General features: G+C 38.2%; 1 protein-coding gene across 1 annotated transcript in view; it reads left to right on the forward strand.

Annotated features, from left to right (window-relative positions):
• The window catches only part of LOC132300732 (uncharacterized), an 85,645-nt gene that overhangs the window by 42,263 nt on the left and 27,886 nt on the right, over nt 1-15,496 (forward strand). The window contains exons 8-12 of the mRNA XM_059797941.1: nt 2,460-2,586; nt 5,142-5,222; nt 5,635-5,736; nt 5,882-5,977; nt 6,161-6,235. Coding sequence (XP_059653924.1) covers nt 2,460-2,586; nt 5,142-5,222; nt 5,635-5,736; nt 5,882-5,977; nt 6,161-6,235 — 481 coding nt within the window. The remainder of the gene's footprint in view (nt 1-2,459; nt 2,587-5,141; nt 5,223-5,634; nt 5,737-5,881; nt 5,978-6,160; nt 6,236-15,496) is intronic.

Below are 15,496 nucleotides of genomic sequence, written 5' to 3' on the forward strand. Positions count from 1 at the left end.
ACATAGGGTTATATTGAGAGTGGCGCACTTGTAGAAGATGATTTTAAACCATATTAGATTCTTGTTCTGAATGACTGAGGGGGGGAGGGGATGAATTGGTCCTTTTTGCTCAGTTGCTTGATTTTAATTAATCTATTCAGTCCTTTGTTAATCAATCACACAATCAAGCAAATAAAAACAATTACAGTAAAAATAGAAAGATGTTAAAAGAGTACAACGGATTGCAGTTACTTTCAGAACGTTTCAAGTTTCTTACCCCAGTACTTTCAAAAGCACTTCCCATTGCTTTATCTCCAATGCTCAGTGCTCTCCAACTCCAATGCAAACACAATCATGTTATGATCCCCTTCATTAGTGGACTTAAAAGCAATCTGTTCTTTAGTGAATGTTTTCTATTGATTCTGATGAAATGATGAATCTGAATTTTGCGTAATGGCTACGATCTGATGAAAATTCACACACAATTTAGCACTGTGTGAAAGAGAGTGAAATAGCACAATGCTAAAGAGAAACAACTTTTTCTCAAAAATATTGTTTGTATTCAATAAATGCAACTCTCATTCATCAATATTGAAAAACAAGTTCATATAGGTTTCTGAGAGTCAATTCTGATTGAAAAAGACTTTAGAAATCATTGGAACACGTTTCCCAAAGTTCTATAGCAATCCAAATTTAACTTGACCTGAGACTATAAGTTCAACACAATTTCGAACTCAAAGCACTGGTGCATACGACCAATGTGCCATTATATTGTGCTTGCTGCCTCCTGATGTGCTGGTGCATAGGGGCTACTAGACTTAAGTACCTGTCTATATAAACCAATATATCAGCAAATTGAACTCTCTGTCCAGTTTTATAAAACAATAAAAATATCAGCTTTTAACCAAACAAAGTTTTTTGAAACCCTTCGAAAAATGAATATATAAGCTCAAAAAAGATTTTTGTTTCCTCACACACATAATTACCTTTTACCTGAGTGTGTGGCTTCATTCAGCTGGGCTTGAGTTGACTTGAGTATCATCATCCTTCAAACGCGTTCACTCAAAAATAAAAATATACAACTCGAAAGGTTTGGAATGAAATTTTCCAGCATATTTACACTAAAATAATCAACATAAATATCTTGTTCTATAGTTGATCGAATTTGCCTGGCCTATGGTCCTGTGTTTCTATTCCATGTAAATCGTTGTGTTATTTGATGTGATTGCATCTTTTACTTTGTTCATTACATGCTATCTAGTAGTTTATTTTGCACCGTTAAATTTGTTAACAAGATGTATTTATGCCCTTTTAGATCTAGTTTGTGACATTGTAAAAATAGAATATTTGACAGTGAAATAGATAATTGGGCTGGGTTCTTGGTTCTTCAGCTTTAAAAGCATATAGGAATAGATGGTGTAACAACTGTAGAATTATTATCCCTTCTTAGTAGTTTTTATGTATTTATTTATTTATTTTTAAATAAAAAAATTCTCTGCGTATCCCATGACCTCGTCATGGGGCTCCTGGCCTCTTACTTTAAGTTCTGTTTGATCAAATTTCACCTCTAAGAGAAGGTAAAAGATAACTAATTATGTCTTGCTACCAAATGATATACTTCTAGTTGAGTTAGCTAATTGAATGATATGTGTTATGACAAATGGAGCTAGCCCGAGAAACAATCAAGAAACACGACAGAAAATAAACATGCCACACACAAAGAACACTAAGATTTACTTAGTTCGGCAAAGCCTACGTCAACGGTGAAGATCCAGAATTCACTATGCGAAAATCTGGAGATTACAAGTTTCAGCCCCCAAACCCTAGCTCTTGCTTTCACTCTCTTTTCTGCTATTTTCGGTATTTCAATATCCCACTCCAAACCCTAAACGCCCTCTATATATCGGACTACAAGAGAGTGCTAAACAGGGTCCACGACCTATAAGAAAAAATGGGTCAAAAATTTTCCGAGTCGTCGAGTCAAAAATGGGTCGCCCGACACCAAATCAGGCCACAACTTCACAATATGTTTCTGGATTTTTGCTTCACTAATTTCTTTTCGATTGGGAGGTTTTTATTGTTTAATAAAATAGTAATTTGATAATTTTGTTTTTTTAAAAATAAAATTTGTTTTTAGTGAGAATTGGAGCCAGAATTTGTGAACAGTTTACATTTCCCTGATTTATGGTTCATTACACTGTCAGTTTTGCGACAAGCTCTTAAAATACTCATTCTAAGCTACACTGTCTTGCTGTATACATAGCTAATATATTTTTCTTCAGCATATACTTCCCTTTTCTCCTGTTCACTTTCTCCATATTTATTCATTCCCATGAAACTACCCCAATCATTTTTTAAGAACGCATCTATGCCAGCTTCTTCTTCTACTTAATGCATTTACTCTTGTCAATTGTTCATGTTTATTCAGAAGTCAATTGATTGTCCCAATATGTTTCTTGACACTGATTTTTGTTTACTAGAGTTGTTCACACCATGAGTCATAAGTTCCGCAGTGCTACCAGCATAGTGCGCATGCCATTGAGATTACCAATTAAACCAGATCATGTCCTTGTGAAGATCATTTACGCTGGTGTTAATGCTAGTGATGTAAGTTTGTTGCTCCCCTTGGAATTGATTTTCATTTCTTTCTATTGTTGGAAGTAATATAGATTGTTGGAATTTGCATACATCTTGTTCACTTTCGTGTATCTTGAATATCTCAAAAAATGTATTGTTTTTTGATCAACCGCATAAAACTAGATTAAATTGAGTGGTGTAGCTGGATGATTGACTGAGTGACAGAATAGATATCCTAGCCACAGCAATGTGGACCCTTAAGTATGTGCAGAACAACCCATTCTTATTAATCAATTGTAATTGGGGGGCCTTTTGATTGCCTATGTGCAAGGTAGATGGTAGTTAGAGGGGTTGTACTGTATTCTTTCTCCATAAAGTTACTTTTAACTTATAGGAAATTTGAATTTGTTAAAATTGAATAAAGAAATAAAGTATGAAGGACGCGAGGCAAGGATATACGTGGTTCAGCCAATAGGGTTTACATCAATGACACCCAAAGACCAAAGGGCTACATCACTTTTATTATACCCTCTTTTTTTTTTTTACTCAATACGATGGTGGAGGCTCCTCTATATAGGAGACGAAGTGATGAGAATGGAAAGAGATAGAAAATAGGAAATGACATCGATACTAAAGATTTTTCTTCGCTAATTCCTCTAGTAACAATAAATCTTCAATAATAGGAAACAACATCAATACTGGAAGATTTTTCTCCACTAATTCCTCCGGTAACAATAAATCTTCAATAATAGGAAACAACATCAATACTGGAGGATTTTCCTTCACTGATTTCTCCAATAACAGTAAATCTTCAACACTCCCCCTCAAGTTGGAGCATGAATGGCATAAATGCCCAACTTGCCACTGAGATGACGAGTAGCAGCAAGTGCAAATGATGAAGAGGTACAATAAGATGACCTCAATAAAAATGGATCCAAAGATTCAAGACTAGTAGCAGTAGCCTCAATTGATGAAGATGTGTAAGAAGACGACCTCAGTAAAATTAATGGATTCGAAGACAAGAACCAAAAATGGCTATGATGAAAAGAGAAATGAACACAAAACCTTGCTTGCTCTGATACCATGTTGAAAGAAATAAAAATTGAAGAGAGAAATTAAACATGAAGAACACAACGCACAAAGCCCAAAGGGCTAAATCATTTTTTTTTATATTCTCTCTTAATATTTTTTTACAATTAGCACCTCTATTTATAAGAATACAATTGATAAATATGGAAAATACATTGATGGAGGATTCCTAAAATCAATCCCATAAATTGCTCTAATCAATATTCTATCATAAGCTATAATCACTCCTATGATATTCTCCAACACCCCCCTCAAGTTGGTACACGGAGATTTTAACTCAAGTATCCAACTTGAAACTAAATATGAAGTTGTCGAGAGTATGAAACCAGTTTATTCAAAGATCCAAGACGAGTTGATTTGGAGATTTGAGACGGGTTGATCCGAGACAAATTGATCCGAAGATTCGAGATGAGTAGAGTATAGAGTAGGGTATGATAAACCTGCGTTGATACCATTTAAAAATTGAATAAAGAAATAAAGTATGAAGAACACAAATCAAGGACGTACGTGGATCAACCACTAGGGCTTACATCCACGGCACACAAAACCCAAATGGCTACATCACTTTTATTATACTCTCTCTATATAGGAGAATAAGTGATGAGAATGGAAGAGAGAAAATAGGAAACAACATCAATACTGTGAGATTTTTCTCCACTAATTCCTCGAGTAACAATAAATCTTCAATAATAAGAAACAACATCAATACTGGAGGATTTTCCTCCACTGATTCCTCCAATAACAGTAAATCTTCAACAGAATTTAATTTAAAGTTACTCTTAGTTCCTATTTTTGATATGATTCTCAATGAAGTCAAATTTATATTTAAGCTGCTAGCTGTTTAATGGAATTCAATTTTTCTCCCTACTTTTGGGTACCTCCACCACAAAAAGAGTTGAAATGATTCCCATTTGGAGGTGAAATGTATGCCTTTTGCATTGTTATAGATAATTGTCTGAACTTGAAGCAGCCCATTTCTTGGTTATATCTCCCTCTTCCTCTTTATCCCCTCGTATTTTTTTTGGCTCAACTATAGCTAGCCACCTATGAATATAAAATAAAAATCATTTTGACCACACGGCTTACATTGTTGCATTGACAACTTGATTATGAAGTCTTTAAAGCTCAGCAGGAAGGTGAATGTTTATTTACTTATTTTTAAATTTTTGATGAGGAAAGTCTGAATGTGCAGAAATAGCAACTAATTTGAGAAAATAAATTGGGGGGAAGAATATGGAATTAGAAAGGATCCCAAAGTTCATGTATTTCTTTTTTATTTATTTATCTTTTTTCATTAATTGTTTTTTATGTGCAAAATTTTTGCATGCATCTGTCCTTGCATATTTTTACCATTTTGTTACTGACGTGAGCTTCCATTGCCTGGTCAACCTAGATTGGTTTGTGATCCAAGCGGAAAGAATTAACATCTTCCTAGGGTGACCAGCATATTTGTTCTCAGTTTAAAATGTTTACTATAATGAGCATTTTGTGCACAGGTAAATTTTAGTTCGGGACGTTATTTCAGTGGCAACAACAAAGACCTTGGCTCCCTTCTTCCATTTGATGCTGGTTTCGAGGTGAGGAGAAAATACTAATTTGAGTGACATGGTGTCATGATGCGGATATTACTTGTAGAAATTTGTAGTTAATCTTGCATTCTGTAGTCACCATATGGTGAACTTTTGATCAGCATTGCTTCTGGAACTTTTAAATGTTTGTCAGAAGCCTACTTAAAGTACATGAGTTTCAGGGCAGTTTGTTCGACTTGCAATTTTGATAATTTTTTGCACTAGTGTGCAATTTTAGTGCAGAATATTTTCTTACATTTCAGTTGAAATGATTTTTGTAATATTCGGGTGAACTATATTTTATCAATTCTCGTGATCATTATTAATTTCTCTCTCCCTCTCTCTCTCTGTTTTTTTTTCTTTTCTTTTCTTTTTTTTTTTTCTTTTTTCTGCCCATTAAATCATTCTCCTTATATTTCAGGCTGTTGGAATTATTGCTTCAGTGGGCGATTCTGTTGATAACTTGAAAGTTGGAACTCCTGTTGCACTAATGACTTTCGGAAGTTATGCTGAATTCACGATGGTACACTACATAAAAAATACTGGTTCTTGTCTTTTACAAAGTTTGCTTTGTCTTTTTATTTTCCTTGTTCACAATATCCATTTGCTAGTTAATCATAATTCACTGGACTATTAAATTTATCTATTATGGCTTTTGTATAATTTAGGTTCCCTCAAAGCACATACTTCCTGTTGCCAGACCAGATCCTGAAGTTGTTGCCATGCTTACATCTGGACTTACTGCATCAATTGCCCTAGAAAAGGTTTATTACTTTTTTTAAAAGAAATCGGACTTGTTCAAGATATTGTCAGTTGTGGTATTTTCTGATCTTGACTCTTTCATTATTATCAACAAAAATCTGGCTTTTTCCACTATATGCTTCATAAATGCTGTGTCAATCGGACATAATAGTTGGTTGACAACGTGGTTTTTTGGGAACTTGTAGGCAGCACAAATGGTTTCTGGAGAAGTAGTCCTCGTCACTGCTGCTGCAGGAGGGACTGGACAGTTTGCAGTCCAGGTTTATTTTCTAAATATTAATAGAACTTTTTTATGGTAGTTTCTGATTGCTTATTTGTAATGTATTGCCCAATACACAAGATGTCACACCCCCAATTTAAACAGTGAAACATCTAGTCTATGTACCTAAACTTGGTGCTCTATTCCAACATCAATAACCACCTAAAATAAATCCAAATAAGAATTTCATCAATTGACAAAAAAATTCCAATAAATCATGTCCACAATATTATTATTATTATTATTATTATTTTTGATAAGTAAAAATATATTAACAAAAGCGCTCAGAGGGGAGCGAACCCTTAACAAAGCAAACAAAATACGCAAAATGTGCCATTACAATGATGATAAGTTGTCAACAAAATCCAAAAAGCTATCTATAGATGGACAATTTTTCCCATTAACCCAAGAACAAAGAGAATGCAAAATATTCGCCTTAATAACCTACACCGGCGACTCCTTTCCCTCGAAAGATCTCCTGTTCCGCTCGTGCCACAACCCCCACCAAATACAAAGCGGTGGAACCCTCCACGCCTTCCTAACCCAACTTCCCACTTGTCTCCCTCGCCAAGCCTCTTAACACATCCATCGTGTTACTTGACACCACCCAGTCTACCCCTAAAACATTCAGGACCAAACTCCAAACATCTGCTGCCACTTTACAGTGCAGCAATAGATGATTAACCGACTCTCCCGCCTTCTTACACATACAACAACAATTAACTGTAATTTGGCATCTTTTTCTGACATTGTCAAGAGTAATAATGCTGCCAAGTACTGCTGTCCATGTGAAAAAAGCCACCTTCAGAGGAGCTGAAGTCCTTCATACAGCCTTCCAGGGAAACCGTTGCTTATCGAATTCGTAAGACTTTGATAAAACAGCCTCACCTTAAACACCCCTCTAGAATCCCCCATCCACACCATCTCATCCCTTCCTTCCCCCTCCACCACTTGACTATAAATTAATCCCATTAAATCGGTAAACTACAACAACTCCCAATCATTAAAATTTCTACGAAATTTCACATCCCAACTAGCTCTCCCATTCTCTAGCCTAAAATAATCTGCCACCACCGCATGCTTCTCCTCAACCATCCTAAAGAGTCTAGGAAATCTACAAGCCAACACCACTTCCCCACACCAAACACCCGTCCAAAACCTCACATAACGACCATTCCTAACTCTAAACCGTATCCGCTTAGAGAAGTCATCCCAAGTTCCCAACCCCTCCTAATACCTTTCCATGAACCCATACCTGCTGATGAAGACACACCTCTAGACATCCAACCTCCCTCCTCTTCCCCAAACCGACAAGCAATCACACGCCTCCAAAGCACGGACCTTTCGCACCCAAATCTCCATAGCCATTTCCCTAACAGAGCTTTGTTAAACATTTCCAACCTGCGAAGCCCCAAGCCTCCTCTTTGTATCGGGGTGCACACTTTCTCCCATTTCACAAGGTGGTACTTAAACTCCTCCCCTACACCCCCCCACAAAAAGTTCCCCTGAATCTTATTAAGTCTACTAATCATTGTTCTATGGATTGGAAACAAAGACATGAAATATGTAGGTAGATTAGAAAGGGTACTCTTCAGCAATGTAAGTTTACCCCCTTTCGACAAGTATTGCTTCTTCCACCCAAATAATCTCTTATGAAAACGTTCCACCACTGGATCCCAAATGGCAACTCTCCTCGTGGAAGCACCCAATGGCAGCCCCAAATAAGAAAATGGAAAAGCCTCCACTCCGCAACCCAAAATAGCTGCCAACTCATGAATATGATCCACATCCCCTACTGAAACCATCACGCTCTTACTAATATTAATCTTCAGCCCCAAAACCACTTGAAAACAGGCCAAAACACACCTCAAGTGTCTCACTTGAGTAACACTCGCATCACAAAAAACAATAGTGTCGTCAGCAAACAGCAAGTGAGATGTAACAATCTGATTTAGCACACGCCCCACCGAAAAACCTTGAATAAAGCCCAGTATGTCTGCCCTTTTCATGAGTCTACTAAAGGCTTCCATTACAATAAACCTCTTGAACTTGTAAAGAAGCCTGCCGGTGACCCATTCACTAAGATAGAAAACCGAGCCGTCGAAATACATTGATGAATCCACCCCCTCCATTTGGTTCCAAACCCCATCCTCTCCAACACATACAATAAGAAAACCCAATTCACATGGTCATATGCTTTTTTTATGCCCAATTTACACACAATCCCTGGATCACCACTGTTGACTCTTGTATCAATACATTCACTAGCAATAAGAACCGGGTTGAGAATTTGCCTTCCTCTAACAAACGCATTTTGAGACTCCGAAATGCCCATCCAACACTTAACCTAATAGCCAGAATCTTCGCAATAATCTTATAAACAGAGCCCACCAAACTAATTGGTCTGAAATCCTTAGCTTCAATCGCTCCACCCTTCTTAGGTATAAGAGTAATGAAAGTGGCATTCAAACTCTTCTCAAAACAACATTCCTCGAAAAAAGCATGCATTACTCTCATCACATCTGCTCTCACCACCTCCCAATTCTTTTGGAAGAACGCAATTGTAAACCCATCCGGCCCTGGAGCTTTATCTCCGTCACAGCTCCTAAGAGCTTCCAGCACTTCCTACTCCCCAAACGGCCTCTCCAAACCCACTCTATCCTTATCAGAAATTGTATCAAACTCAATATCATCCTACCCCGGCCTCCAAGAGACAGACTCTGTGAACAGCGCCTAATAAAATGCCACAAACCCTATCCGGATCTCCTCTTCAGTTTCAGCCATGACACCATCAAAACTTATCCTCCCAATGCTGTTCCCTCTTCTATGAGTATGAGCTAATCGGTAAAAAAAACTGAGTATTTCAGTCACCTTCTTTAAGCCACAGGGCTCTCGACTTCTGTCTCAATGAAACTTCCTCCATCACTGCAATCTCTTCAAACTCAGCCTTGCACTCCTCCCTTCTACTCCTTTCCAACACTGAAATCCCCTCAGCACCTTCCTTCCAACCCAACTCTGAAATTTCCAAAAGTAGCTGATTTTTCCTCCACTCCAACTTACCAAACACATCCTTGTTCCAAACCTTAATGCCTCCCTTTAAGTATCTCAGTTTAGTTGCCAATTGAAAGCTTGGATTACCTCTAACATCATCAGCACTCCACCAGTTCATAACCCTTTGTTTGAAGTCATCCACTCGTAGCCACATGTTTTCAAATCTAAAAGGGGTTTTACCTCTCTAATCCCTCCACAATCAAGCAAAATAGGAATATGATCAGAGATTGCCCGCACACACGCCACTTGTGACACATCCGGAAATTTCTCCTCCATCTTCACTGAAATTAGAAATCTATGCAGCCTAGAAAAAGGAGGATCCGGCCCACTCGACCATGTAAATGCGCCTCCCACCATGGGAAGATCCAACAACCTGTTAGCTTCCACAAACTCAGAAAAGTCAGCCATTGCTCCATCCCACGCACCCCTAGAAGATCTCTCACTCGTGTTAAAGACAGCATTAAAATCCCCCCCAACACACCATGGACCCCCCCATCTGCTTCTAATGGTACCCGGTTCCTCCCACATCTCTCTACACTCCACATCACCTACAGGCCCATATACTCCCGAAAAACGCCACTTCGAACCATCTTCCTCAAACTGAAAAAGTACTGATAATGAATGCCACCCCTTTCCAAACAAGCCCGTCACTACGAACCTCCCCACAGGCCCACACTCATTAACCCCAGGTAGCCCATCTGACTTCACCCCCACTCCCCCAAACCTTGGCCCATACAGCTAGCCCATATCATTCAAACTTCTTTTTCGGCCCACATGAGTAAGCCCATCTCTGTACCTCTCTCCATCCCTCACCTAGCCCGTCCACCCATTGGATGGCCTCAACCCAAACTTCCTTCTCACCATGGGCTCAGCTTGAGCCTGCCCTACCAACCTCTGGCCCAAACCACCACCTTCCCCAGCCCATTTGAAGATGGCATCTTGGTCACGTGCCCACCTAACCTTATCCCCAACCCCATCAGCTGAAGATAAGGGCATGCGATCTGGTTAAGCTCCTCTACACTCTCCAAGTGGATCCTTACTCCACTCCTTCCGAACGCTCCTGTCTGGCGCGTGACTCCCCCATCGTCTTCCTCCCACACATCTCACTGCTCTCTGTCTCTCCCTTTCCTTTAACCATTCTTGAATTTCAATCACCCCTTTTCTCTCCTTAACTAAGAATCTGGAACCACTCTTCCTCTGTCATAAGATGAGCCCCATCATTGCCTTCTAAGCTTTCTGTTGTGGGAACAAGTTGTGGCAATACCTCTTCCCAAATCGAAACTCTGTAACTGTAACGACCCGAACCCAAGGATCCGAATCGCTAACCGGGTCCTTACCCGAACCCAAGGTCAACTAAGGACACTAACGTCCTTTCCTATGTTAATACATAATATACGTGTCATCCTAGGGTTTATAAAAAATAATAATAATAATAAACCAACAGGCCTGTGGCCTGTGGCCTAGTGGTACAAAGCTCCTACTTTCCAAAGGGAGGTCAGAGGTTCAAACCTCAGTGGAGGCCGTGTGTGTGAGTCTCAACTAAGAAAATAAATAAATAAATAAATAATAATAATAAAATGAGATCATAGCTACAAAGTATGTCCAAACAGTCCACTAACCCATCAAAACCAATGGAGGAGCATCGTCCGCCACTTCCTTTCCGTATCTTGAAAAATGTTAATAATAAAATGGGGTGAGCCAACCGCTCAGTAGGAAGTGTCTATGACACACCTCTTAGGACCTTGTGAATCCACATAAGAATAGAGTAAAAGTGAACGGGATCATGCCTCGGGAAGCAAGTAAAACAATAATAACATCAACAAGTACGTATACAAGTCATCCGACTACCAAGTGTGCAATATATGCTAATGAAATTCCATGCCATGCAATGTCGCTCCCCATTTCCGAAATAATACCGTTTCACCTTTCCAAACCGTTAGTGCAATCCGACCCAAGGCGACTCTAAGGCGTCACGAGAGGAGGATTGGCTAACTATCCACGACCACAAGGCAACTCCAAGGCGTTGTATCCGGCCTAGGTAGTTCAACCACGCTAGGGTCTCTCCCTAGTCCCTTCTAGACCACATTAACGCCGCGGATCACTAGGCACCTCCTAGGCGTCCGGGTTTTTCACAAACCATTATTTTAAAACATTTTTCTCAAAAAAAATTTCATTTGCTTTCAAAACAACTTTTCCCTTTTCTTTCCCAATGGTAATGCATGAATTATGCAAATCCTTTAATGCCATGACAATATAGAAATTTCATACATATCATCCACATCATTCAAGCATGTTTAAAACATGAATTTCCACACAATATCACATTCTCATATTTCTAAATCATTGCATTTTACATACTTTCAATTCGCAAATCCAACAACTTAAATACACAAGGCATAAAATAAAATTATTTATTTTCATAACTACAACATCACTTTTTATAGCAATTTAAAATCATAGGCCATATAATACATCAACACTAAGCATGCTTCTTCACCACAAAGAATTTAATCATATTTATAGGCTCACTTAACACATAGCATGCCTTTATCACCTTAAATACCAACAACCACAACAAACATAATCAAGAAAATTAAAATTAGGCATGCTTAGAGTCAAATTAAAGGGAAAATTCACAAGAAATCCAAGAAATTGTGAATTAGAGCACCCGTACCTCAAATTGGTGAAAAAGCCCTAAAAATGCCCAATTTTTGAATTCCCAATTGGTGGCCAAATGGAGATTGGCTCCGATCAAAACGACGGCCTCAACGAGCTCTCCAACTTTGCCTTAAGTGGCTAAACCCAATTCTCAAAGACAAAAGAGGGATCAAGCTTTGAAGCTAGTAGAAAAGAAAATAAGAAAAAGGAAATAAGAAAAAGAGGGAGAGAGATTAGCTGGAGAGAGAGAAATACAAAGGCCAGAAAATGGCCTTAAGGCCATTATAATGGCTAAGGCATCATTGGCGGGTCATACATAAATGAAATCTTACTTTTACAATAATATATATATATATATATATATATATATATATATATATATATACCCAAATTAAATCATAACCACACATAAGTATATTGAACAATTAATTTATGCACAAAATTAACAACGCATGAAATGCAGTGGACCCATGACACAACCCCCGTGTACAACAACCCCGATAGCGGGTCCCACCTCAGACCTCCCTGCTTGAAAACAGAAAAATGCCGAAATGGCAACCAATGTATTTCCAAGAGTCCTGAACCCAAGGAAATGTCCCAATCAATACTCTGATATACCCGGCACACCCCACGATGTCCGACACGCAAAACGATAAAAGACGAAAATACCTTCGAAAAATAAAAAAATTCCAGAAAATGGAAAATGATAAAAATTGGAAACATTACAGTGGCAGAACCTATTATTGTGTATAAACAAAAATTTTGGGCAATTTGTTCCAACCTTCACTGTAATCCTGACATTTTCAGCATCCCTCGTTTCATCCGCCTCCGCACTGACAAATCCACCACATAAATCTCCCACTTCAACAAAAAGTGCCTGACACTAGAGATGCAACGGAAGCCCTAACAGCCGAATTCGCTTAAGCCCTCTGTCCTTGAGCACATCACAACAACCGACCCTAAAGACCATACATCAATCCTCAGTGTAACAGATCCCCATTGTCGCCGTCCTTCCTTCAACACCCTTTGCGCCTCCGCCGGAGATGGGAACCTGAACAGAAGAAGAGAGTCCGACAATGGCGTCACACCCACCCCACACGACATATTCCACGCCCTTGCCACCCACTCCTCAATTTAATCACAACCTCCAACCTCTTTATCAAAACGTCCGACCAAGCAGGACAACCACATCAATCTTCTCCCTTCAACTACGCCTCTTCCAGATACAATGATGGCCCTCGATGAGGGATTGCTGCCTTAACACTCCCCCCCAATGAAATCCTCGGCAGCCGTGCAACCTCAAGAAAGGACTTCATCCCATAGCATATACACAGCCAAGAACAAGCCCTAAACCTAATCTCCCAAAATTGCCCCTAGTATGGTGAAATCGCCCCTAGTGACGTCATCTCAAAAATCATGTCCACAATATAAACTAACATAAACCAAATAAATACTAACTAGTATTCGTTGCATGGTACTACAAAAGCCACTCAAATAAAACTCACTCAAAGAAACAATCTCTAGAATAGAGCTTTGGTCCATCACATCTCTCTCTATCCCATGCCAATCAATGAGTACCAGAAAAGGTATAGAGGGGTCAGCCCACAAGCTCATCAAAAAACTCCTCACAGATTCATTGCTCAGCAAATTGATCTTAGATTCTTATCCTATTTTCCATATATAAAAGCATTTCATAAAAGGCATACTAATCAAGTTTAACTTATCTCAAGTTGCTTAATCAAGTTTCATATATTGTCACTGCCGATTTCATATAATAATTAATATCTAACTAATTGTTATTTTTATTTTTGATGCAAATAATTTATGGTGTTTCAGAAAGTGTCTACTCATTAGTGTCTTGAAAAATGTCTAGTTAAAGTTTATTAAGTAGTAATTACGGTATGGGAAATCTGAGGATGTCATGGGAATAGTAGAAGTTGTTATTAATGCCCTGTGGGGAGCCTAAAAGTCAGTTTAGAGAAGTGAAACGTCATTAATAGTTTTATTATAAATGGAACAACCCTCTTGTCTGCTGTAATCAGTATAATTTGAGATGTTATCAGTTTCTAAACAATTCTTCAGGATTTTTCTAAATTTTCCTTCAGAAATCTAGTCTCCGACATTGATTGGAGTAACCTTAGTCTTTCTTGTCATCAATATGCAATCATACACTCCCAAATAGGTAGGTCCTGGACCATGTCTCCAGCATGGTAATCATCGCAAGGTCAGTCTCAGACTTTTCCTTCGACTCTCACCTAATAAGCAGTGCAAATGTATAGTTGCTATCTCAAGTGGTTCAGACTAATTTAAGGAGGTCGTATGACACACCGACTCTCTTAGACAGTCCAACATAATCTCAACTGTATGTAGATTATTCTCAATTTCTGTTATTGCTGTTAAGATTTTGTTATTCAAGAATTATACTTAGTTAACTTCAAATAAATTATAATTAGCCCTTTAATTATACCTTTTTAGTTGAATTTATCCTAATACATTTTATTTCCACCTTGGTCTCATGTAATTACTTTTTATTGGGTTTAAAACCTTCTAATTCTTTAGCAGGTTTCCAAAGCAGTTGATCCGATCAACATTAAACATGTTCAATGCATTCTCAGAATTGATTTCATCCTCAAATGTAATCCCATGTAATTATACACATAATGTATCATTTACAATTGTACCAGCATTACCCACGAGTTACGTAATCATTTGTGCTTTGGCAAATTAATATTCACACCATGTAACTACCTAGGGAGTACTGTGCTTAAAAATCACCATCTATGTTCAGCTTATATGCCTGTGAAATTATGCCATCTACTTTTTACCACTTTTTCGCACTCTTGGCTTTAATGCTTAAAAGCAAAGACAAAGGCATTTAACTCCCTCAACTCTGTTATATTTCATTTTTTTCCCTGGGCAAGATGGAAATTTTACTTATGAAACAATAACCCCTACCTGGTTCGTATATTTCATTTTGTAAATATGAAAATTTAAAAATATCCCCACAATCCCCCCCACCAAATTTACTTGAGTATTGCCAATTTTGGACTTTAAGCCATCAACCACACAGTAATATGCAGATATATAAAGTAGTAAAGTAGAGAGAGAATTTCAAGACATCAAATATTTTTGTGGAAAACCCAAACAAGAAATACTATGAGATATTCATCCCAGGAAAACCAATCATAGAATCACTAGTTGTTGATTTACTCCGACTTACAATGTTACAGTCAGTCTAAACTCCTATCCCAGGCCCACAAGCCCACTGCTATCTGCATCAACATGATCACCACCCAACGATCAACTTCTCTTCTTCATTCATTATATGCTACACCCAAAACGAGTGTAAGTCTCTGCAAGTTGTTGTAGAGTGGTTATGAAGTGCAACTTCTTCATTATTCTCACAAATCCATGATTAGGTATATCAAAATACAAAAATAAAGAATTCAACTCCATACACGTGTGTGTAAGTGAATTAAAGGAAAAATACTTGGGAAGAACCAAGTTAAAACTCACGTCTCACTTGGTTTAATAAACTTAGAGAAAAAAAGAG

Source organism: Cornus florida, unplaced genomic scaffold (assembly GCF_030987335.1).
Source record: "Cornus florida cultivar Cherokee Brave unplaced genomic scaffold, ASM3098733v1 CherokeeBrave_3.0.0_Hap2_Chr03, whole genome shotgun sequence".
Lineage (NCBI taxonomy): Eukaryota > Viridiplantae > Streptophyta > Magnoliopsida > Cornales > Cornaceae > Cornus > Cornus florida.